The 26,842-nt window shown below is 39.2% G+C and overlaps 1 protein-coding gene across 1 annotated transcript in view; it reads right to left on the minus strand.

Moving 5' to 3' along the window:
• Positions 1-3,737: 3,737 nt before the first annotated feature.
• snx19b (sorting nexin 19b) overlaps positions 3,738-26,842 on the minus strand; it is a 57,307-nt gene continuing 34,202 nt past the window's right edge. The window contains exons 12-14 of the mRNA XM_023274651.3: positions 12,997-13,181; positions 12,728-12,815; positions 3,738-8,227 (exon numbers count right to left, since the gene is read on the minus strand). Coding sequence (XP_023130419.2) covers positions 8,104-8,227; positions 12,728-12,815; positions 12,997-13,181 — 397 coding nt within the window. The 3' untranslated portion in view covers positions 3,738-8,103. The remainder of the gene's footprint in view (positions 8,228-12,727; positions 12,816-12,996; positions 13,182-26,842) is intronic.

Consider the following 26,842-nt stretch of genomic DNA (forward strand, 5'->3'; position numbering starts at 1 on the left):
TTTGATCATAAAGTAAAATACTATATCATTCCGTTCCAGATACCTGTGATTGAATGTTTTGCTTCTTTGTAGACACTCTGTGATCTGGAAGTTGTAATGTGTAAATGATAAACTGAGGCATAATGTTGCAGAAATTGAATTCATTTTTCTTAAGAAATTTCAGGTTGTTCATGATGTTTTGTAAAAAGTTAATTCCTTAAATGTGAACTTTGTCAGTATGTACTTTTTTGCAATAAAACAAATGAAAAAATTGGAGTTGTGGTTATTTATAGGTTTTTATGCTGTGATTTTACTGGTCCGGCCCACTGGAGATAAAACTGGGCTGAATGTGGCCCCTGACCTAAGATGAGTTTGACACCCCTGATCTAACCTAAAAGCCCATTTGATGACAGTTTTGCAGCTTTCAGAAATATCACATGATCTTCGTTAGCGGTTAGATTTTGCTTTTCATCAATGTTGGTTTCAAAATTGAACATTTAGCATCCAGTTAAAAATAGTAGCAATGAACATGAGTTGGGTTGTCACCATAGCAACCTGTGACTTTCTCCAGACTATGCCAGCAGCAGCGGGTAAGGAGCTGACCACTGCCTCCTCTCTGTGTTCTGGGCTGCAGTTGCTACAGCGACGCTGTGAGTCGGTCTGGTCATGTGGGCATGATAGTAGCCGCCCTGGCTTCCACCCGAACACTGAGCAGAAACACAAAGAGCGCCTAGCCGAGGGCCTCCTGCCAGGGCTGCTGTCAGGACGGAGCCTTCAGTCAGAGCAGAGCGACTTCTCCACTGATGCAGAAATGATGAAGATCCGTCTCCCTCCTCATGCTCCATCTGTGAACGTCTTCAGGCTGCATGTAAAGGAGGAGGCGTTTCTGATGTCACTCACTCTGTCATCCATGATGACATGAGGCGCCTCCTCAACCACAATCATATTAAGCCAGTCTGGGAATAACATAATGAAATTCTAATTTTATTTTTTGGACTTTGCATTTATTCATTTAATTGAACGACACTGTTTGCGGGGATTACTTCATTTAAAGGCCGTTATGGATCCCCTGCTGGATGCCAAACCACCAGAGCAGCGTTTCAGCTTTGACTTTGGCATTGCATGATGATGACACAAGAAGAAATACTTTGGATTTTTGCGTATAAAAACAACTTTATTTCAGCATCAAATCTAATATAGATATCTCTTTTCCTCTGTGGGTCTCCTCCCACTCACAGACCCCTGACCAGCTCTCTGAATAGACTTCCAGGAACTGAGGCTCATCCACCACAGAGAGGCTTTTACTGGCACTGTTGCTTCGTTTGGCTCTCAGTTCCCGAAACTATGAGCACTTGCTAATACTCAATAATGTATAAGCAGTGGAACAAATCAGATGAGACGATAAATGCTGATGGTCCAAAAAGGATACTTTTGTGTGTGACATTTCACAGCTCCAAAGCTGTGCCATGACATTCCTGTTTATCTACTGAGAGGAGACCAGGTTTATTTCAGATCTGCTCAGTTCAGCACTCAAACTATTTTAGCCATGAACAGCAAACTTTTTCAAACTTATTTTCACTTGCAATTTGGAACATGTACTAAGCCTTTCAGTATCTGACATCTGAAAGGCTAAAAGATGCAGTATTAGTTACCACGTTTGTTCAAAAAGAATATATGATATGTATAAAACTACAATCTATGTGGAGCTTCACTGCAACCAACAATTATTTCCGTTCTCAATTAGTCTGTAGATTGTTTTCTTGATTAATCAATTAGCTGTCTGCTCTATAAAATGTCAGAAAATGCTGAAAAGTGCCAGTGTGATCAGTGTTTCCCCAAGAAGACAAATGTCTTATTTTGTCTACAGCCCAAAAGATATTCAATTTACTGCCATGGAAGAGTAAAAAAATCCCAAAATATGCAGGATGAAATCAGAGAATTTGGACGTTTTTTCTTCAACAAATTACTTGAACAAACTAATCAATTTTCTAAATAGTTTCATAGTGAACAAGTAATCAATTAATTGATTAATCACTTATGCTTGGAGCTGTACTGTACTCAGGGTCCTCTCTGCTGGGTTGAGACTTCACCATGGTTTTGGCTGATAAAATAGTCACTATGTCAGATTAGGGGATCATCTATAATTCATCAAGGGATTCAACCAACAACTGTTGTACCTATTGCCTGCTTTTGATCCCAGTGCCCTTTGCCTTTGTATCAGGCCATTACCACGATGGTACCTATATTATTAATGCAGCATCTCTTGCTAGTTCGGGATTGTACCAGTCTTAGAGTTTTCTCAGTGGTTGTAAATCAAAGCTTTAAGGCAGATTCAGACATCTGCATCAGCATAGCAATATGGTTACATTTTGTCATCTACAGTATTCATCAAGGGTCAACGTTGACCCCTCTGTAGAAGTCCATGTACAGCCCAAAATCTGTGCCCAGATGGACTGTCTGCAGGGTAAGCAGGAAACAGGTGGCGTTTAAAATAAATGCTATGAGGAGAGACTTTATGAGGGAACTCTCCATCATCCAGACCTTTATAATTCATCAATAAAAGAGTTGTAATTATCGTGGTCGGTGCCAGACTCTGTAAGGGGCTTTGGTTTGTTCATATTTTTCACTGATGGTGCCCAAACATCACATCAGAAAGTTCTAAATTCACCAGAAATCCTGTGCTATGTCTGCACACTGTGCCCTGCACAGTATTGCCCTGCAATATTCACAGCCACAGTGCACATAGTCCAATCTGGATGAGCTGCTATATCCTGTTATATGTTTCTCTGTGTTCAGCATTAGGGGCAATGCCACTGTCTTTGTAGCAGACCAACACCTACTATTGTAGTATGAATACAACAGTGTGTGCATCCACTGTCCACTGTCAAAGTCTGAATCCTTCAGAAACAATGAATTGACCTTAAAGGGGGCTCCGCCTGTGTCTGATGTCTGTTGTTCAGTGACTGAGGTAAAATAACTATTAGCACAAATCACCCTGAACTCCAAACAATCTGTTCAAAGTTAAATCTTAACCAAATAAGTCCAGAAAAAAATCTTTAAAAAGAAAATCTTTAGCCAAGAACTGGAGCCTCAGGACTGAAGAGTTGAGGAGTCTGTCCTGTGTATCAGAGGTCAGACAAGGACCGACATATTATACTTAACCGAAACAAATCCAATTTATTCACAGTGCATTTTCTGAAAGAACAAAAATACTATCAAAAAGCCATCTATGTAAATGCTTAATCACATTTGTTCATCCTTACGCCTCAGTGCTCAACTAATCCTGAGTGTTGCTTACAGTTTGACCTGTAAATCCGATTTAAGAGGATTTCTTGGCAATGCAGAGCCACCCACCCAACACCCCCTGACTCCCCCTCAGCTGTTACAAAAGTGGAGCTTAATAGAAACTATTCCAAGAAATGGCTCTGATCCTTATTATGGGGTATTTAAAGGTCTTCTTCTACACACTTTTTGTTGATGTTGGACTTGAACCACAAGTCTGCAAGCTACAGCAAATTACTGAGGAGCTTATAGGACACAGCGAAAGTGCAATGTCCAGACAGAAGGGATAAGTAAAGATAATATAGAATGCATATTTGACTGTGAAGAGGCTGAGCAGATTTCTGGTGAGCGTCCAGACTGTGAAAACATGCCTGGGATAAATTTAAAGTAAAATCTCATAAAAGATAACGCTCACCAGCCTCTTGTAAAATGTATCACCCACCTCGGGCCAAGAAAATAATGAGTGTGAACAACAGTTGAAGATTTAATAACTTATGTTTGGTAACTTTATTGTTTTTGCAAAAGCAGTGAATGTTTAAAAGACAGTTTTAACATGCACAAAGCAACCACGTGTTCACGAGTCACAGTGCAGAGGAAAACAAGAGGCAGAGGGCAGACAGCAGAACAGGATTATAGCCAGCAGTGGACCTGTGCTCTGTCCCGTCACGTATTACTGAGAAAGAGACACCATAAAGCTTCAGTCTACGCTGTCACCGTTTACAAAAATGTGGCTCTTCTACAGATCATTTAACATAAATATGTAAAGCTCCCAAGACAAACAGCACAGTTCATTTTTACATGAACAACGTCACGTCTAACATCTACTACTGATTAAAGTAGACACATAAAGCAGTGCATTGCTACCACTTGATAATTTTTAAATTTGTTTTTCCAAAATTACTTCAATTTTGTACCATGTTTTCATGCTATTATGACACATACTAGCTCTGGTCCTTAATACAAGCTTTTGCGTGAAATTTTTCATGCTATAACATCATCTTATCATATCAAATCTTTTTCATTATTACACAGTTAATGTGGTTCAATACAATGTTTCTTACTGTAACAAGACACTTTGGTATTATTTTCATAAAACGCCTGTTGATAATGGGTGTGAACTGTTTTTCTAGCTTTTCTATCTATGCTCAGAAAAAGTCCTCAAAATCACATTGGATTTGTAATAATGTAAATGAATAAAACTGCAGTCTTGGATCATGAGTGTGGTTTTCTGTGTTTTATTCCATGTGTCTAGATAAGAAACATTATTTGAAATATGGTATAATGTTGTTTACTTGCTTAACACGAAAAGAACTTTTCTAATTATTCAACTGAAAGTGCAAAGCTGCACTGAAATTATTAATAAACATAGAAATGAACAATATTGAAGATTTTCTAAACATTTAATTTCATGTTTTTAGGGAAACGTGAAATGAATTATTTTACAGTATTTTATACTTCCACCTCAGCTATAGCATTCTAGCAGGGGTAGCTTTGAAAGTTGGGCTTATACTGCATGGATGTTATTAATCTGGTACTACACAGCCTTCTATAGTGGCCAGAATCTCTGACTTTCTGGTCCCATCAGAAAGTGAAGCATCGGTTCTTTTTGTCATAGTGGCAGCATTATGCAGCAGATGGTGAGCAGGTTATTATTGGGCAGCGCCATTTTGTTGAAATTCAACATAAGCAAAGAAATAAAATCTTTTCACATGTAGTAACAGCTTCAACATTCAGCAGAAATCAACAAAGTGAAAAATAACATGTTAAAGTTTCAGTACAGAGCTGGAACTGGGTGCTTGAGTTCTACTAAGGCATGGTCAGCGGCTTCACTGTAGAACCAGCAAACTTCATCAAGTCACATTATAAGGCAGAATCAAGGAAAAAGCACTTCATAAGAGAGGACAGTCCTCTCTGTCAGCACTAGCACATCTCTCATTGTTTTATGGATGGATTTCATTTAGCACTTCTAGCAAATAAATAGGCTAATAAATACACTGAATAACAAGTGAGTACAATGGAAAGGAAAGACGGGACCATGGACCCAGAATGAGTGCAAAACACTGGAATGATGGTAACATTAAAATCTGACTTCATTTTTTAACTTGGAATGTAACATGTGTAACTTTTCTTAGAACTCCACATGGCTCAAGTGAGTATGCAGATTCAGTTGAAGGACATGTATCTGATTAGCTGCTTCAACTGAGGCTAAACAGTATGCGGCAGTCTGTGTTCAGAAATTAAGGTTTGGTAAAGAGATACATAGAATGACGTGTGTTGTAACAGAGTCAGGATATTCTCAGGAACTACAACAGCTTCTGATCAAAGTAGGGAAGACGCGCTGATTGTTGTTTTCCTATCGTAAAGCCTGTAAGATCCTAACGTAGTCTTTCAAAATGCGAAAACCTTCAACAATATGATTAAAGTGGCAAAGTTTGGACTCAGTGACTACTTGGTCTTCATCCAGTCAAGGTGGATGTGTGGGATAGAGGACTATACATTGGCTCAACACAGTTAGGTGAGTTTCCATCCAACTGTCTTTATACCAATTTTGCGATTGCACAATAAATACCCAAGAGTGGGAAGTATGTAAATTATTACATTGCAAATTATCATTGTAAAAAGTTCATAATGGTAGAAGAATAATGATACAGAAAGTCTTACCCTGCAAGTAGACAGGATTGGTTCCTTAGCTTTGTTGCGTATGAAACCCTGGAAGTCTGAATCTGTGTGTTAGAAACCAACATCATATTCTACAGTCTCAAGATGGAAAAGCTCAGACTGTTTATTTTACTCATGGCACGTTGTTACGTCTCTATATAAAAGCACCATATGGACATGAAAACAAATCCAAACATGTAACAAGGTAAAATATTTTTTTTTTACCAGAGGCGGTCTTTCATTTAACGTTTGTTTCGCTGATTTTCTTAAGATTCGGTTTAATTTTCTGTCACACTTGAATGGAAACCCGGCTAATGTGAGAGGCATGATGAGCTTTGTGGATTATTTTACAGGATTTTTTACCACTGTCCTCTGACTGAATATGTATTAAAATATTGCACGTTTACCAAATAAACAAATATGTGTGGGGGTGTGCTATACAGTGTAGGATAAGCAGTCAGCAGACACGAATAAACATTCATAGGTTATAAACTACACATGCTTGAGTGAGGCCAATAACTAGTAACTAAATTAGTAAGCAGAAAAAAGGCATTAGAATGTCTCTGATCAGCTCAGCATGTGACAAGGACTGACTGATGGCAGCTTAGATTTGCTTTGTGGTAACTGAAAGAAAACTGTGTCTTTAAAAGTCCAAAAAAGTTCAAATTAACCCTGGAAAAAGGTGAGAGCGATGCTTCCAATCAGACACCAGGCTGATGTTCCGACTGGGACAAACCTGAAAACAAGCTTACATATATAAAAATTGGACAAACCAGACACAAAGATTATTTTACCTACTTGCAGAGACATTTTCATAAAGACACAAGAGCACATACTAGTGACTGGTCAGTAACCACCAGCTGTAGACAACTCTGCAAATCTCATCAGCTGTCACATGTTCTGGTGCCAAAACAAACAAACGGCAACCTACAGCTTGTGTGGTTTACATTAAGTGACATTTTTGCTGAAAAGGTCACAAAATGAAGACATTTTTGAAAAAATAATCGGTCATCATTGTGCTGGGAGCATCCTGTGTATCATGGTGAAGGCACTGGGAGCTCAAAACTTCATCAGCATAGATGTACAGTTGTAAAAGGGAGAGAGAAAATAGTATATGCTTCTATGTAATTTACCAAGCATAAAGACCGTCATTTAATCAGCCAATTATCAAGCTCTATAACTGATCTTAAGTATGTACAGACTCCAGCAACTCACTGCTTTACAGTTTTTGAATGGATCTATGCCAACACCACTCCTACATCCTTCATGTACCCATTTTTGTGGAGCCCTGTTCTTCTATTATTTAGACATTAACTGTGCAGTTTATTCTCCAAGGGGCCTGTTAAAAGAACGGTGACGTATGACGTGCAAAACTGTAAAATATCTTCTGGCCAGCTCTTCACCACCCTTCACTACAGTATGTACTGTTTCTGCACCTGGACACTTCCAGGTTAAATCACTACCAGAGACATGTGATCCCAAAGGAAGGCTCAGGTTTAGGAAGAATATCTCACATTATGTTAGAATCACATATGTGGCTCTATACAGGGCCAGTGGGAAATTGAAGAATGGGGCAACAGAGAATAGAATAGTCATGCTAAATCCCAGCAGAGTGTTGTGAGATTCAAGTTGAAGGGTAAAAGCAAATCCTACTTCTCCAGATTAGAGCAACAGGTGTGAGTTTTTCTACTCAAAGACTGTAGAAAGAGATGAGGGCAGAGTGTGAGACGCATCTGAAGTGAGTTTAGCCAAAGCTGGGGAGTTTAACAGGCAGGAAGAGGCTGGATACGGAGATCGGAGGAGGCTTTGCTTCGTGTTTACATCTGAACAGCACGTCAGAGATGTTGTGAGATCAAACACAAACCAGGTGCTTTCATGTAATCAAAGCTGCTTAAAATGTAGTGTGTGTTTCAGAGCGAGTGTGTATACAGGACACCATGTTCATGAGCTTCATACGTCACTACAACACATAATAAGAGACAGAGCCTGAGTGAGTTTAAAGTGGGGACACAGGACACTCAGCCTGACCACAAATTTCACTTAAATTCTTACTGCAGAACATTAGTAGAACAGGAGCAGCCTTAGTTTCACGCTGCTTTCCAGCTAATCATCAGTGGAGAAAAATCAATTAGGATGATGGCAAAGTAAAGGTGGATATGAAGGTGCTCCCTGCCTGTTGTCTCCTCATGCCAGCAGCTTCTCTGGGTTCTTAGAGAGGGTCTGCAGCAGGCTTCTCTGGAAGTCCTCCTCAGGTGTTTCAGGAACCAGGAACTCCAGCAGCAGGTCAAACAGACAGTAGACCAGGTGTCTGACGGAACACAGGACCAGCAGTCACCATCTTTTATTTAGTGACCTCATGTGAATGAGACTATGAGCATAAAGTATGTTTATAAACCAATGACACATTGGTGGAATTGATCATCTGGTACCTTACAACCGTTATTATTAGTTACTTAATCCGATGCTCTCTGGTCTTTACAAACTAAAACACTTCATTTTGATGGTTCAGCCAGATTTAGTAAATCATTTGTTAGAATTAGCTAGTAATTATTACATTATTATATTTGGCAAGAACGTCAGATAGTAATGAGTTATGGATTTAAAAATTGCTGCTGCAATCTAACTTCAACATAAAATACTACACATTTTCCTGATTTTGGTTCTTCCAAATCACCAAAATGAGGCAGTCTGACATCAGTTCCAGTCAAACTGCAACGCGATCTTTGGAAATGAAAGCAGCTGCATGTAGATGATTAAAAGATCATACAACTGCTCCACAGAAAAGAACAACAAAAAACACGCAAGGAAACAGAGCAATTAGATCAGTGTTCAAACTCAGATTCAGATTGAAAACTGGCCTTAGCTAAAGCTTAGATGCACCATGTTTGGGCTGATGTGTTTAAATCCAGTCAGATTTTCTGTAGATTATTAATCAGGCCAAATTCAACAACAGGGCCTGAATAGGATTTAAAATGGAAACAAACTTCTTATACAAAGCAAATATGAGAAAAGTGAGGGGTTCTCAGTTTTTACTCCGCCACGGAATGCGGCGGAGTTATGTGACGATTGGTGTTAGTTTGTCTGTCTGTCTGTCGGTCTGTCTGTTAGCGACATTACTCAAAAACGGATTTGGATGAAATTTTCAAGGAAGGTCAGAAATAACACAAGGACCAAGCGATTAGATTTTTGCAGTGATGTGGCTTATAGTCTGGATCCACAGATTTCATAAAGACGTCTGTATCATTTTGAGATAGCGGCATGGCGTCACTGTAACTATGACAACAAGTGAATGTTACCTCAACTGTCTGCTGACAATCACGTGATTGTGATCCTACTACAAATCCACCGCTGAGGACTTATCAGGACTTATCCGTTGGAAATGATACAAGGAACAACTGATTAAATTGTGGGAGTGTTTCTGAGTCCCATTAATTCCCGCTGCCCGCTACATATTTAGGTCACAAGATTCGGTATCCATAAATAACGTACACATGCATAACACACGCCTGTGCTCAGCGCAAGGTCATTTTGTTTGTGGGTACATCTGTATTAAATGGACACATTCTATGTCGACGTGATTTCTGATCATCAATAACTAATAAATAAATGCTGCATTTCTGACAATGCCATATGGGGGAATGGGCAGCCTTGGTGGAGCACTGCGCTCTCTGAGTGCTTTTATAGTTTCTTTGTTCAGTGCTTTGATTAAAAATAAGAAACACTCCATGAAGTGGACCTCACTCAGCCTAACAGTTTGTTTTTACATCTGTAAACCTGTTTGGACCTGCAGTTGTTTAGTCAATAATTTAGTCCACACTGTTTGGTCTCTCCCTGTGTCTGTGTGCAAATGAACACATACGCTCCCTGACCACACATGAGATACATCTGCTTGTTACCTTAAACCAGAACCTACAAACAGCAAACCATGTGCATCCAAGTGTACAAAGCATTCAGGCACATTCAAGAAGATTATCAAGTACTCTTTCAGAATCTGAAGGCTATGACCTTAGAGCTAATTGAATCGTGTGATGTCAGTAAGGCTAAACACTAACATAAGCATACGAATTATAAGTGCTACAGTACAAGGCAACTGGAGTTCTCTTTGTACTTTTGTATACAGCAAAGTTGTATATGCCGTTTAATGCAACAAGGAATGTACAGACCTATATATAGGTGAGACAAAGCAAATAGTCCACAAGCACATTGCACAACACAGGAGAGCCAACTCCTCGGGACAAGATTCACCATCCACCAGCATCTAAAGAATAAGTGATACTATTTCAAGGACAACAATGTGCACATTCGGGACAGAGAAGACAGATGGGTTCAGAGAGGAGTAACAGAAGCCATCTATGTCAAACTAGAACAGCCATCATTAACAGCGGAGGGGGTCTGCAACAATACTCACAAGGTACTTAGAAGACAGTCCACAGATCTCTCCCCAGACTATCCCCAGTTTATCACCTTGACACACGAGAAGCAAGGGCTGTTAACAGGCCATGCGATTTGGGGGTGAGAATAAATACCTGGGATTCCCCACCAATCAGTTACACTGAGCGAGCCTCTTTCATGAGAGGCAAAACAATTTCAAGAACTAAAACAACAACTTCAGCTGCCTTCTACTGAAGTGCTTTGAAATTACCATGACCTGGACGAGTGACAGTCTACACAGACATAAGCATACTAACATAACAATGCTAGCATGGTTATGTTTAGCAGGTACTGTGTTTACTCAGTACATCATCTTATTTTGACATGTCTGCAGCCAATTAGTACAAAACAAAAACTGTCTTTTTAAAGCATCATGCCAATCTGTCCAATGATTGCTAAGATATTTCTGCCTGGAAAAGTGGTGGAAAGACCATCAGAGAGACCAACAGATTGATACTGACATCTCGAGAGTGAGGTATCTTGCTATGTGTAATGGCTGAAAAAGACATTTCTAGAGATTTTGGGGGGATTCTCTTCCTTTATTTGATATGGATATCTGAGAAGAGGCAAGAAGAGAGGAGGACAGAGGGGAGAACGTGCAGCTCAGGCCTAGGCTGGAATCCAACCTGGGTTGCAGAGTTAAAGACTCAGCCTTAGCTCAAGGTGCACATGACCTACCAGGTGAAGTAACAGAAGACCTAAAAAAAACAAACATGTTTTGCTTTTGGTCACTTCTATTGCTTGTCGTTTACTGCTTCTATTGGCAACTACAGATGCCATTATGCATTTTGCGGGCTTTCTTTTCTTTTGGTACAGTTTGTATACAATATATGTAAATTATATTATGACAGCAGCCAAAACACTAAAAAAGTAGTAATTAAAGTATAAAAATACTTTACGTACTTATCCAAAATGGAAAACAATTAGTAACGCTAGCAGGCACTAAGAACTGTGTAATTTATTCAAACTGCAGCAGTGAGTGTCTCCACAGCACACAGGTAGCACAAATCAGGAGTAACATTCACAGGGTAACAGGCACCAAATGCACTGTCTGAGCAATTAAGTGCATGAATCTGGAAAACTACAAGCTCCCGATCAGTGTGTTTGGTATTCTTGGATGCACAAGCTGCAATGCAACATGTGCTAGAAATGCAAAGAGCTGCAAGTCTGTACAAGTGGAGCATTTAGGTTTGTACAGATTTTTACTACTGAATAGTTTCACCTACTACAATACTACACGTGGAGACAGCTTGTGTCAGTATAAGCTCAATTTGTATTAACTATTAAAAACCAGGAGAAAAGATTAACTCAAGAACTTGCAGGCTGTTTTAGGATAGCCCACAACTCTGTGCATGTTATGACTGCAGGAACCACCCCTCTAGGACCTCTTTTAGGGCCAGAGAAAAAAGTTCCTACTCCAGGGTAGGTACTTCTGACTGGCTCCGAGCAACTGCTGTCCAGGTCTAAACATTGATTGTTTAAACTCTGAGAAAACACATACTGACTGGTTTAACTCAGATAGGACAACAAATGGCATTTTTTTTCTGCCGTCTCGTTATCCTCTTCAAGTAGCAGTGTTCTCTCTAACATTCCCATTGCTACACTCCTTGGTGTGTGTTTGTGTGTAGGTAGGGTAGGTTGTGGGGTTTTTTTTCTCTCTTTTTTTACCTCCCTTTTCACAGGTTACACCTGGCGGGAGTGGCTAGATACACCTGTGGCTACTTCACAATTAGTGGGGATTGTTAAAAGCTGAGCCACCCTGATCGTCGTGGGCCAGATCAGCAGCTAGTGCGCTGAGTCGGCGTCGTAGCGTTCTGCCTGACGCCAAGTGTGGTGGTTTGATTTTGGATCGGCTTTATATTTAAGAAGCTCACTTTGTGTTGAATTTTGGTTTAGATTATTTTTTGTAAATAAGTCGTTTTTCTGTTACATGATCAGTTTCCTGCCTCATTACCTGGTTTTTCATTACATTTGTAGCTCCCCTCATCCCTTAGCTCTCAGGAACATAACACCCGTCAACAATGTAAAATTCACCAAATAAGCTAAGATAAGAAAATACTCACTGTTCTGTTTCCTACATGCTCATAGAACTGGAGTTATGTCCAGTAACTACTATTCGTCATTGTTTTGGTGCAACCAAAGGTAACATTGTGCCTGAAGCTGTTGAATCTGACAGCGGAAACAGTAAATGCCAATAAATGCCAAATTATTAAATTACTTTGGATGCTGCAACAACTACACATGATGACCATGAGGAAAATTCTGAACAAATGAGCAACAGCTTTTAAGCTCTGTGCAGTCTGTTGCCTGTGTTGCTGATAAAACAAACTACAAGAGACAGTGAATAAGTGGCTGTTGAAGTGTAGTTTATATTCACCTGTTAATGTAGGGGTCTTGAAAAGAGTCCAATGCAGTCTGCCAGCTGAGTTTGTACTTCTCAGAGCCCAACATGTCTGAAACCAGATCTAGAAACAAAGACATGAAGATGCTGTGTAACTGGCTATTTGCTGTGTGGATCCCTATTTCTTTTCTGTAATCTGACAGACTAATTGACTCAATCAAAGCACAATTTAGGACAAAATTAAAAACATTTTAAGGCTGATATCTATGTTAGAGAGCATAAAATGTGGTTGTGTGTACACATACCTGGAAGAAGTCTCATCAGACAATGCAAGGCTTCTTGCTTGGTGTTGTGCTTCTGCTGTTGACTACGTTCAAGTCGAGGACCAGTAGGCAGAGCTCCACATGGCCACACAGCCTCCTGGATCACCTGCAGGTACACCACCCAGTACCTGGTACATGTCAGATTGGCTACACTTACATCAAGCCATCTGAAATTTACAAACACAACACAATGGTTTCAAGTTAGCACAGTGGATAAGCCTGAAACTAGTTGTCTCACCCGGAAACAAGGGGCATAGCTCACATTTAGTCTGACATTTTCAGTGGTATCCCCTCTGGCCATTCCTCGATTACGCCTAATTGCGGTCATAGGGAGTTAAGTCTGATCCCAGCTGACACTGGGCAAAGACACTAGTCAATCACAGCGCTGACAAAAAGACAGAGTTTTGACGAGGGTACTTCAAAAAGTTCCCGGCTTCACCAGAAAACGTCACAAGAGAAAGACTGTTTTTGCATTATTTCTCAACAGTCTCAACTTGAATGTATTAACTCCATTCATGTTCAAGCTTCTCTGTTAATTCATAGAAGAAAGTCACATCTTAAACCTCTTCGACAGCATGGGTGAGTTCATCAACACTTTGAAAATGGTGACCATTTAAGTGGGATTTCACTTTTGGCTACTTCTGCCACCTGTGCTGTGTGGACAATAAGGCTTTGTAGTATACAGTTATGCCCAAAATGTGAGCTATGCCCCTTGTTTTCGGGTGAGATTGAGAATTTTCTGAAATACCTTTGTACACAGGCAACTTAGAATTGCCAATAACTATAACACAAAAATACCCTAATGCAGATCCCTGAACCCTCTTGCTGAGAGGTGCAGTGCACCACTACGGTGTCCCAAATCCTTCTTACACAGCTTTAAAGATATCTATGCTATGTTTTGGCATTTTGGAGGCACTGAAACAATCCCATTTGTTACATAAAGCTACATTTCATGTCAAGGTAGAGTGACCTTGGCAATAGTCAGCTTAAACTCCTGACTTGGTAAGTCCATGTCATGATCTTGTCTTCATGCCTGACTTGATCACAACTCAATGATCCTGTCCTCCTACCAGCCAATCCTTTAAGATGTAACCCATGCCTAATTGCTTTCCCACGCAGATTCAAATTTCTAAGAGTGCCATTAGGCTGGCCTGGCACAGTCTCCCACTGGAAGTGGACTTTAACTTAGCGAATTTCCCTTAAGTCTTCCACATAACTGCTGAATTTAAGGTCTTGTGATGAGTAAATTCAACTGGCTATGTGTAGCCGGGAGACTCTGACCTCTTTCTTCCCTGGTTGACCTTTTTCACACTAAGATTTACCATCTGAGGGGTGGAAACACAGCCAGTCGCCTCCCAGACTGGACGATGAGGTTATTTAAAGTACAAAGTAAAAGCTAAAAACAACATCTCAATGTAGCTCAGGCATTCAAGCATTGTACGGGTCAAGCTGCTGGATCTGGAAGTGATACTTGAAATTGGCAGTCATCTAAATGACAACAGAGTAGCTATGTATATGCAAAATTATGGCATTCAAGATCATTTAAGGTCTTACAATAATTTCAGATCCTGCATAAGCTTTCCCAAAACTTTCAGACACCCTAAAAATGCTTAACACCATACAGATGCTGTTATGCAACATTGTTCAAAACCTCAGAGCTGTGTTAAAAAGAAACAGGGACCTCCTTCTGGGTATAATGTTCTGCTTCTTTTGCTCACTTCATGTGGCCCCTAATAAAGTTATTTCATTAGCTTGTTCTAGCCAGTTACCACACTGCTGAGCTCTACATAGCAAAACTATGGATTGAAAAGTTGTGCCAACCACCATTTTTGTTTTCCACTGTTGTACATACTTTTTTCCATTCATATTTCATAATAGCACAAGAGAATACCAACAAGAAATACTGATGGTATTTTCAGTTTTTCAAGTGGTACCAGTGCAGAGGAAAAGCAGGCGTGAAAGACATGAGTTAAATTTAAATTCAATTCTTTTTATTCTTTTTTTTTTATTGTGCCAGTTCACAACGCAGGTCATCTCAGGGCACTTTCACAAGTTCAAATGAAGTGAAGTTAAGTTCAAGACCTTAAAGTACTATATTATAGAGAGGAGCCTTAAATGACTGCCTTTGAACAAGCACTTCGACAACACCCTATGGTTATGTAACAAACAAGCCATTTTTATATTCATAAAATACCAAAGAAAAACACAGAAAAAAAATGCTGCATTCTGATAAACTAAATATTTTTCAGGTCTGGATTGTTGAATACAGGTTTGTTGAAAAGGACCTTTCAACCTTCTTCTGACATTTTACAGTCTACTATTAATGTATGAATCAAGACTGAAGAATGAATCAAAACAACCCCAAAGAGACATAAAATGACACAGAGAGCCTCAACAAAAAGAAAAAGGAGACATAAAATGATGCAGATAGGAATGAGAAAAATGAAGCATTAACAGATAAGAAAATGTTTTTTTCTAAAATCAGCACCGTCCATGATGAGCCAATAATCTTCCAAGTAACTGTCTCTCAATAGCCAGAGGTAGGGACTAATGCTACCATCTAAAAAAGTAGTAGAGCAAAAGTGATTTTTTTTTTTTTTTTTAAAGTTTATCTTAAAGCAAATTTAAGACAGATAATGGTAAAAAAAAAAAATAGTTTGGATTAACTGCAAAGCACCATCACTGCTAAAGCTTAGCCTCAGCCCCAGTAACAAGAGTGTATTTCGGGTAAGGCTAGTTAAATCTCAGCAGGTGAACACAGGTGAATGTTTGTCTTTCTACCAGCTCATACCACTCAGAGACAAGCTCACTAAATCAAACTGAGTTATGAACATTAAAGGGAACAAAGTATATGGACTGTAAGAGCTACAGTCCCTGAGAGCTAGACACAATAACACACTGAAGCTGTGTGACATTATTAGCACTAATTTACAGTTTGTCAGAGATTCCACACTCACTTTAGTGCAACCACTATAAATCTTTAGAACAGTTAAATCTCTTGATGGTTACAGGCTGTTGGGTGAGATTTTTTATATTATTCCTTAAAGAGCATTCTGTTCCACTGTGACTGAATCACATTAATTTTGAACTTTGGACTAGGAGACACCACATCAATGCAACCAGCCAAGTAAAGGTTTCAGTCTCCACACAGGTGGTCAGTGTAAATTATAGAGCTACAATTGAGAAAATGCTCCTATCCCAGAAATGTCAAAGTCATGCTCTATGACCAAAAAAGATTCAGTTTCCAAAGTAATCCCCACCCCAGATCAACTTCTTCATTTGTAAGTGTTTAGATGTTTGGGCTTTCTGTGATCCTGAGCTCCTAAGCTTAACTGCTGGTTCTTAACTTTGGAAACAGCAGCTGACAGAACATACCTGTATAGTAAAAGCTCAAATGTGGACCTTAAATCGAAAGTGTTTTGTCATGTCCTCTCTGAGATCAAGAATGACCAGTTTGTGACAACAAACCTTAAGGAAGCGTCTCGCCTGTAGCTTAGTTCTTTTGGTCTAGCACTGGTCTGGTTCATGTTCACGCAGGCTTTTTACAAATTAATCAAGAGTTGAAAACTGACAGCACAGCACAGTTTCTTACGTGTTTATTTATGTTTGCTAGCATCACAAAGAGCTTGATTACAACCAGTGTTAGAGTAATTAGACTGGAAATTGAAGGCATGTTGTCCCAAGCTGTTGAAATTCTGTGGAAATTACATTTATACGCTTTCTGCATAAAAACCAGCAACTGGCCCGTTTGCTTTCAAATCATGAACTATCTGACCAGAGTCTGGTAGGAAGCACACCAAGTCTTTCTTTTCAAGCTGTCATGGTCCAATGGTTTTGTCACACGAACATTTGATTGAAAGTGTTGAAGGAATCTTAATAAACTGCACTAATTGGGCAACACACCAAAGACAGAAAGAAGGCAGAAATGGACAGGAAGAGGGGAAATAAAGTATCAAATGATTCATCTACAATTTAAATCTCTTCATCTAGATAATTAGTTTCCTGATGTCACTTCACAGTGCTTAAAAGTGTGTAAGGACTTCAAATATTTACTGTTGTATTGGGTTGACAGTGTGCGAGATTTTAGAGTACACCTTGAGTGTAAATGGAGATTGATGTGTTTGTCCATTATGCAGTTATCTTTTAGCTAAATTATGGAATAAATGTAACAGTTGTCACTTGGGATGCAAATTTGGAACAATGGATATCAGCAAAATCAATCAACACCCGATTAATTGGCAATACAAATTGTGTGATACATTGCTATAACAGCTTAGCTACATTGTTCGGTGGTATACAGAATGTAGCCCAAACACACTTCAACTTATCTAGAATACAATGACCATTAAATGTTACAGTGTACTTTGCCATGGTGGCCCTTTACCAGCTAAAATTCCACAATATTTTCTGCTGGCCAAACAGAACTGCCCTAGTGACCGCCCCCTTAGGTCACTACAGTAACCACAGCTAATGTACAATCATTTGCTGAAATGTCCTTTGTCCTTATTAGCTAAAATATTTCTAATTTGTTAAATTAATGGCAATTAATTGATTAACTATTATACAATAATCCCTAGTTGTCACTAATGATTGTAAATGACTCCAGAAGATAGAATTAGCGATTTTTGGTTGCATGCCTCTGACATATTTACAGTTTACATCCACGTTTGTGCAGACTTACATGTCGTGAAGAATTTCACGTTTGTAAGTTCATTGAGAGAAACAGAAAAAAAGAATAAAATTCCCAGTATGTGTTCACATGTTTGGCCAAAAAAAAGCTGATTCTGATATAACAAGGTGTTGTAGTTATGAAAGTAGGCAATGTTTCAAATATGGATCTTGCTGCATAGAAGCTACAAATTTGAACACACAAATGCTATACACACATCTTCGACTCAGCAGCACAGAGGATCTATATAATTACCACAGTTTTAATATAGGCACGGAAGATTAGTGTTAACAATTTAGTATTTCACCAAATGTGAAATATGGTCACACTGCCCTCTTCTGTTCCTGAGTTATGGCATTAAATAGTGGCAAGAGAAGTTTTTGCAGAACTTTATGACTCCATAGTAAAGGGGACCTTTTTATTGATAGAAAACTTAACCACGTAATCATTTTATCCTACTTTGCACTGATGTGAAATTTGTCAAAATCTGAGTATGAATTCTTGTGTTGTGGCCAAAAACAGGTTTTGTGAGGACACAGTGACCTTTGGCCTTCAAATTCTTTTCAGCTCAACACTGAGTCTAAGTGAAAGTTTGTGCCAAGCTTAAAGAAATCTCCCTAGGTGTTGAGAATTATTGTGTACATATTATACTGTATAGTGCATCAGGCATAACATCATGATCACCTGCCTAAAATTGTGTTGGTCCACCTTTGGCTTCCAAAACAGCCTTGACCCATTGAGGCATGGACTCCACTAGAACCCCTGAAGGTGTTCTGTGGTATGTGACACCAAGACGTTGGCAGCAGACCCTTTAGGTCCTGGAAGTTGTGAGGTGGGGCCTCCATGGATCTAACTTGTTTGTCCAGCACATCCCACAGATGCTGGATTGGATTGAGATCTGGGGAATTTGGAGGCCAAGTCAACACCTCAAAGTCATTGTTGTGCTCCTCAAACCATTCCTGAACCATTTTTGCTTTGTGGCACGGCACATTACCCTACTGAAAGAGGCCATAGCCATCTGGGACTACCATTTCCATGAAAGGGTGTACATGGTCTGCAACAATGCCCATAGGTGGGTGGTATGTGCTAAAGTAACATCCACATGGATAGCAGGACCCAAGGTTTCCCAGCAGAACATTGTCCAAAGAATCACACTGCCTCTGCCGGCTTGCCTTTTTCCCCATCGTTCATCCTGGTGCCATGTGTTCCCCAGGTAAGTGATGCAGACACGGCCATCCACATGATGTAAAAGAAAGCGTGATTCATCAGACCAGACCTCCTTTTTCCATTGCTCCGTGGTTCAGTTCTGATGCTCACGTGCCCATTGTTGGCGCTTTCGGCGGTGCACAGGCCAACAGAAATGGCTGATTTGAAAATCAAAACCCGACCAGCGGGAGATGGGCCCGCCGGTATAAGTCAGGTTCTGCTCAAGGTTTCTTCCTGTTAAAAGAGAGTATTTTCTTGCCCCTGTCGCCTTAGGGGTTGCTCTGGAGGTTCAGACCATTTAGGTTCTGTAAAGCATTTTGAGACAATCTGAATTGTAATTGGAGCTATACATATAAAACTGAATTGAATCAAATTGCACAGGGATAAGCATGGGCACCCTGCATTGCAATAAACTGTGATGCTCTGTGTATTCTGACACCTTTCTATCAGAACCTGCATTAACTTCTTCAGAAATTTGAGCAACAGTAGCTGGTCTGTTGGATTGGACCACACAGGTCAGCCTTCACTCCCCACATGCATCAGTGAGCCTTTGCTACCCATGACCCTGTCACCAGTTCACCACTGTTACTTCCTTGTACCACTTTTGATCGATACTGACCACTGCAGACCAGGAACACCCCATAAGAGCTGCAGTTCTGGAGATGCTCTGACCCAGTCGTCTAGCCAGCACAATCTGGCCCTTGTCAAACTTGCTCTAATCCTTATGCTTCCAATGTTTTCTTACTTCTAACATATCAACTTTGAGGACAAAATGCTCACTTGCTGCCTAATATATCCAACCCACTAACAGGTGCCATGATGAAGAGATAATCAGTGTTATTCACTTCACCTGTCAGTGGTCATAATGTAATGCCTGATTGGTGTATACAGACAACCAAAAAACATATACTACCTCTTGCAACAGTTTTCCCTGGCATGGAGGCCTAAAAGGTAGCATGTTGACTTTGTGGTGTGTTTTTGTACACCAATTTCTCGAAAGACAAAAACATATGGTAAATTATGTTTAAGGTTAGGCAGAATTCTTTTCTTCATGGTTTGACTGTACAAGTGGTAAGAGACACAAATATCTTATGTGCAGAAATGAAAATTACTAAGGCATTGACTACTAGTACAAACAAAAGTAATGACAGAAAAGCAAAAATATCTTGTAGCTATTATGAATAATGATCTCCAGTTGTGCAAAAGCACGTACACAAGACGTCCAGTTACAGTTTCTAAGAGTACACCTCTCAGACTGAAAACAGACTCTAGGGCGGTGTAGATGCGTGAAGTTACAAAACTAGAGAAGCTGATTTGGTTCATTTCAGCTGCATTCTGTAGCTTTCTCCAGCTGGATTGAGGGGGGTGTTCACATTATAGTTGACACTGTTCTACAGAAAAGGCAAAATATAAACAACATCCTTTACACCATATCCCAGCTGGAAAATGACCTTGCCTAACTGACAGACTGGAAAAAGTAACAGAATCAGAGGGGTTGGGTGGCTCAATGAGTGAAGAGAAGGGAAGCCAATCTTAATTTGGAAAAGTGAGTGAGACAATTAATGAACCATCTGTACATTGGCAGCAGAGGTTGAGGGTTGATGAGCGGCTTCTTTTCAGACTTCAGCACATTGGCTTTGAGCGTTCATTGAAATTATCCAGTGCCATTTAATGAGTGTGTGTTGGCTCTGGCTATGTTAGCATGTTTCATTTGTACAATATTTAACAGCGATTTTCACTTTAGTGACAGGGTTACTGTTTCAAACTCAATAACAAAGCAGATTATGGTGTTAATTTTATGATGTATCATACTGTAACAGCAACAGAGAGTAGCTGGCTTTTCCATTATGTCGACTTCTAATTTTGAGCACAATTATGCAAGTCCATTTTTCAAATAGGTCAAACCACACTGACCTTAAGTGCATCAAAAGAAGAATGACAATTTCTATAGGTTATGAACCTGAATGTGTGTGTATATATATATATATATATATATATATATATATATATATATATACATATGACAAAAAAAATCTGTTATTCATAAGCCATTTTATGTATGTGGTCATCAAGTGCATGTTTAATGCTACTCAGACAAAATTCGCCAGTAGTCTACTTCTGTCACCTACAAACCTGTTGTTTCCAAAATGAGAAAGACTTTCATTTGTACATCTTCCGCAGTCATTATTATAAACTGCAGTGGGAGAACTGAAAGCCTGACAGGCATAGCAACAGTGACTAATGCTCAATAAACACAGATATCTATATGTAATCAAAAATGAATGACAGGCATTCAAGCTAGTAAAGATAAAGATAGTGGAGTTCAGAGTTAGAGTGGCATCCCGGCATGCTAGCAAGAGTGGTAGCTAATCATCCTAGCAGTCAAGGCAGTGCTGGAATGTGAAACATACTTAGCTGGTGTAGGGTGAGACTGAAAGTGACCGAAATTATACATCCAAGTTCCTAATTATGATGAAACACTAGAAGGAATTGTGAACTCTTATAAACGAGGCCACAATACTAATTATCTATTGTGTATATCAGAATGAGAAATGCAAAACTAAATCTTCACAACCTGACAAACTCAAAATAATGACGGTTTGGTTTGGTTATTATTTTATCTCTATTTTATCCATATAATCCAACCCTAACAACACCAAAAGATATTCCAGATGATCTCAACCAGTAACATACTAATTTATTTAGTTGTGTGCATTCCTCATGCCAAGCACATTAAAAAGCAAAGGCTTAAACTAAAACACAAAAAATGAACACCATAAAAATAACAACCGAATGGTTCTGTTTTGCAATTATTCCTTAATAAATGAGGACAGTCATTTTCTATGTACGGCCTGAAAAATAGTTTGAGAACCTTCATAATTAAGTGTGAATAAAAATACTTCGGCAGCAGTGCCTGTAATGTCATTCTGGCAGGCACTGTGTATTATGTTCCGAGAAAAAAACTTCACTCGTTAAGAATTCTGCATCCCAGTTGCAAAATGCTGACACTGTTGACCTGGTCTGCAAACTGATTTTAATTAAAGGCACGCAGCAGACGGACCTTTCAACAAGTCCCAGACTAAATTTCCACTCTGCTTAATCAAAATATGATCAATATAATGTAATATCAACACTTTAAATACTAGGCAAGAATATCTGGCAACAGACTGTCAAGGCCAAGCAGGAGATATTCATTAAAATCATGACTGGAATGTGATTTCCCACTAAAAGGATGCACATGGCCAATTAGGATCAGTTTTGAACACCGAATACCTATAAAACACCAGCTTCCATCCCAGCATGCATTGCAAAGTGAGAGTCAAAGCGCAACTGTTCCAATGTTAAAAAAACACTTAAAAAAAAATTTTATCCGCAAAGAAGTCACATTGTCAACAAATTTTAAGCCCCGTTTACACGACGTTTCACCCGAAATCACAAAATTCCTTCCTTTGCCTTGTTGGGTTTACAGTACAACAGCGTGAAAAAAAATCTGCGTTTCCATTGGAACGATGGAAGGACTAAAAACACTGTAATATGCATGCCAGGCCAGTAGTCAGTGATGTAACTTTGTAGAGGCACATACCATGTGACCGCTACCCGTTCCTCCACAGACCAGAGGAAGTACAGCCGTCAATGTAGAGGCGGGCTGATTTTCTGGCGTATATATTGAATGCGTCTTCGCTGATCGCAGTAATGGCGCAATAAATGCACATTTTGCTGAGGGAGATTGAATAAATTTAGTAGACTCAGCAGCACAAGCCCAACACAGTAGTCAGCCATTGTTACTGTTGTCGCCCGGTTCGCCCCTGCTGACCAGCAGGCTTGAACCAAGAGCGTTCTTGCTATGAGGTGACAAGGTTTTAACCAGTGCCGCCCACACCTGTAGCTTCTAAAATCACACATCACAATGCATCACAGCAAATGGCAGGATGCCAGGTAGAGATGGAAGGAACAATAAACATAGTTGACAGTAAAATATGACCGAATTACCTGCCAACAAATTTAACTGTTGACTGACACAGAATGCTGTGACGTAAACATTATTGCTTACTGGACTGAAGCGTATCGCCACACATTTTCACTGCTTCATGTGATTATAGACGCATGGACCAACTTTTCACAGTATGTGGACTTATGATCTAAGCTCAGCACAGAAGATTTGGAGGAACACAAAAATAGGGATGGTTTCCACCACTGTACTGTAATCACAACTTGACTTAAGGTAACTTCCTTAATAATGGTTGAAAAGCTCCAACGCAACATCCAGCGTTCAGAGCTCCATCATGTAAATAACTTTAGCTCAGTGTTGGGTCAGTTCTATGCCTTCTGTGGGCATAAAAGCTCAGCATGCTCTGATACCAATTTGTCAGTGAAAAGAAACATTTCCGTGTGACACCATTCTACAGCCTTTGGTAAACTAACTTGTAATTTAGGATCATTTTTAGAGTAGCAATTCCTACATAATAATATCTAGGTGTTCACATCACTTTTGTTCCAGGACAATCTCTCTGTTAAACCTTTACGCCTCAAAAATCAGACCTTTGCAATAGTAACTCCAAAGCTTTGGGATAGCCAAAGGTTCCTCCTCCACTGACACTTTCACTGGTTTTAAAGGCTATTGTTCTTTTTGACTTGTTTAATATTTTATATTTATCAATAATAAAGTTCTACTGTTTTCTGTCTTGCTTTTATGCTTTTATTTTTGTTACTGTCCATCTAAATGCATGTACGGCACTTTGGTCAACTCAGTTTTGCTTTTAAACTGTGCTATATTAAAAAAAATGTTTTGATTTGTCTGTTATATCTATATTGTATTTTAGGTCTATTACTTGATTAGTTGTGAATATGAATGTGAATGTACTTTCAGTATTTGGTGTAAGTTGCTCATCAAAGTAGGATGTAGGCTACAGCTGTTATTTCAAATGTGTCAAAAATATTTATACGTTTTTACATTAGCTTCTGCCGTCGACTTCGTTTTTTGCAGTGTAGCTATTGGTTGTGATAGTTATACCTAATTAGATAAAACAAGGAATTAAAAAAAAAAAAAAGATTAAATAATTAGGTTTGATGCTGGCTTCAAAGTCAGCAAAATGTTCTTGGAACCCCAGAGTTAAATGCAATAATATCATAGATCTCCAGTTTGACACTGCTTATTTAACAATCTGCACAAGTATTAATAGCTCATTCCACTGTTACATCTGGCAACAAATACTGAAAATTTATGTGACCACAGAGTGAAGCTGGTGCAAAAATCACAGCTGGTAACAACTTGTTGGCAGATGATAGAAAAGTGGCTCCATGTTGCCTGTGTCATCTCACAGTAATGAGCAGCATCAGTGTTTGCTGGAGCCTATGCCACTTACTCAGACAAGTTTCATCTCAAACCCTGGAGCTTCAGAGACAATATTCATTTCAACAGGAGAGGCTGGTGTACTCAGAACAGACACATGGAGTCAAAAACAGCAAATAAACACATTTTTAATGACTGTGGTCTAAGTTTGTGCATCACATAGACAAGGCTGTCTGTTATCTTAAATTACCTCCATATGGTTTAGCTGCAGGCAGGACTCTCTTGAGTACAGTGCACTCCTGCCCATAAAAACCCAGACTTCTTTTCAGAGCTAAACACTTGGAAAGATGTTGGTACCACTGCTAAAGCTGCATAGCAAATTTCACTGTGCCAGTGGTCTGAAGTTGTATTGTTTAGTAAAGCATCAAATGTGTTGTGAAAACATTTAGTCCCTGGAAAAAGAAGACCTTTCTAAATGATTGATTTACACCACCTGATTTCCAGCTAATTTTTCACAGGTTTCCAGAACTGCATAACAGAGCTTTGAGTCAAAATTGGCACACTTTCCCTTTGTAACTTGATAATTGTCCTCTTACTGTTGGTGAGAATAATAGCCACAGAACTGCACTGTCAACCTTCTAAATGTTGAACTTATTGTATAGCCTTGAATAGCAATTAACTGAAAAGTTGTTCCTAATAAAATGCCCACTTATTGTAGTTCCATATACCTCTCTAACGTTTTCCTCATATCTGAGACTCTCTCTGTCGTAGTGCATCATTCACATGTAGACAGTTATTTTTTACTGCTTTTAACTGACTAAACAAAGAACTAAAATAAAAGGAAAGTAAAAGAAAACATCTTGAAACTAAATCACACTCATCTGTATCATGTGTACTTACTTCATAAGAACTGATATTTTGGTATCAAGTTGATGCCAAAATTCTTAAAATGTGACTGCACTTGTTTTTGTGTTACCCGAGTACTGCCACAGGTACTGGAGATACTGGAGATACTGGACAAAAACAACAACATGTAGAATAGTGGCAGCAAGTGAAGGTGCTGCAGCTAGTGGGGAAAAAAAGTTACAGATGACTAAAAGCCAGAATGCAAACAGTGTTACAGAGGATTTCAAACAAAAGACGGAAACACTTCAAACTTACCTAAACTAACTTATCAAAGGCTTACTGGATCTGTATACAGAATTCAGGGTGGGTGAGCTTCAGCTGTTATATTCATTTGATTGATTTATAGTAGATTTTTTTGTATCAGAGTTTGCATTGAGAATCATGGATATTCAACTGTGTCAGAACAACTTGCCAGAATTCTGCTGTCATGACATCTCTATTCATGAGATCACAACACAACACACTGAACAACTCAAACTGACATTTTGCCGTGTTTTATCATTAAGCGGTGCAGATTTCAATTGGAAATGTACAGATCTTTGCTTCTTTTACTTAAAATATGCACAGTGTTTCATGAGATGTTCATATTTGTAACATGCAGACAGTTTTGATTTAATCTAAACATCACTAGGTCACTAATCAGTACTGAACATGCAGGGCCACATCTGTCTTGCATCTATTAACATAGCTTTTGTGTTAAATCATGTAATAAATCTTGATTTTTGTCTTCATAGAGGTGAAGATTGCAAATTTTCCAGCCAGCTGGTCCTGACACTTTTTTTGTGTGATGGCTGTGAAATCATACTGTTTACCCTGTTTTCCATTAACAGTTCCACTGTCAGTAAATGATCTAACATCTCGGAGAACAACAGGAGAACATGAACATCATGAAAACAGTTTACATGCCCACAGATGAGATCGTTTATCTGTAGCCTGTGAGCAACATGGAGGAAGCAGCAGTCATGATGTGGACAGGGCAGTGAGGGCAGACAGGAGTCATGTGGAGAAGAGCTTTTGAACAAAACCGTGACTAAAGAATTCCTGAAGAAAAGGACACTGATGAGTTTCTTAATATGAACACACCACACCATCTCTTGAGACCAGAAGCAGTGATAGTAGTGGATGTGAGCAGGGCTAAAAATGACACGTGAGCAGGACTAATGGAAAGGCTAAATTTGTCCTGTGGAACCTCGATCTGCTTGAATATCTTGAGTCTTCTGGCAACTACAGCAAATTATGCTTGAAGCTGTCCAGGCGAGTGTTTTGATCACTAATAGCGCATTGCACCATAGTGTTGTTCTGACTGGGTCCAGGTTTTGTTTGCACCCCAGGTTTGTAAATGAACACATGGGTGACATAAAACACAGCCCAGACAACACTTTTCTGCTAGTCTCTTGATTGACTTGACAGTAGTATTATGCTAAATAAGGGAGCTATACTTGGATGTAAACAAGGAAAGGCAGTCACATTGTTATGGATTGGGCGTGGCACTACATCAAATAAATATCGATTCATTCAAATATGCGTTGTAAGATGATGTGTACAACTTTTACATCTTGAAAATCAAGTTGTTCTGTGCACAAAAAGCTAATTTTTAGTCACAATGGATGTAAGGAAAGATATTAGCTAACTATGTTAGTTATCTTTAGTCAATACAATGTGGTAAGCAGTAAAAAGTTCAATATACAGTATGTTAAAAAAATGATATCACATATAGAAGTTTATATACATATATATGTGATTTATAGTAATAGATT

Source organism: Amphiprion ocellaris, chromosome 7 (assembly GCF_022539595.1).
Source record: "Amphiprion ocellaris isolate individual 3 ecotype Okinawa chromosome 7, ASM2253959v1, whole genome shotgun sequence".
NCBI lineage: Eukaryota > Metazoa > Chordata > Actinopteri > Pomacentridae > Amphiprion > Amphiprion ocellaris.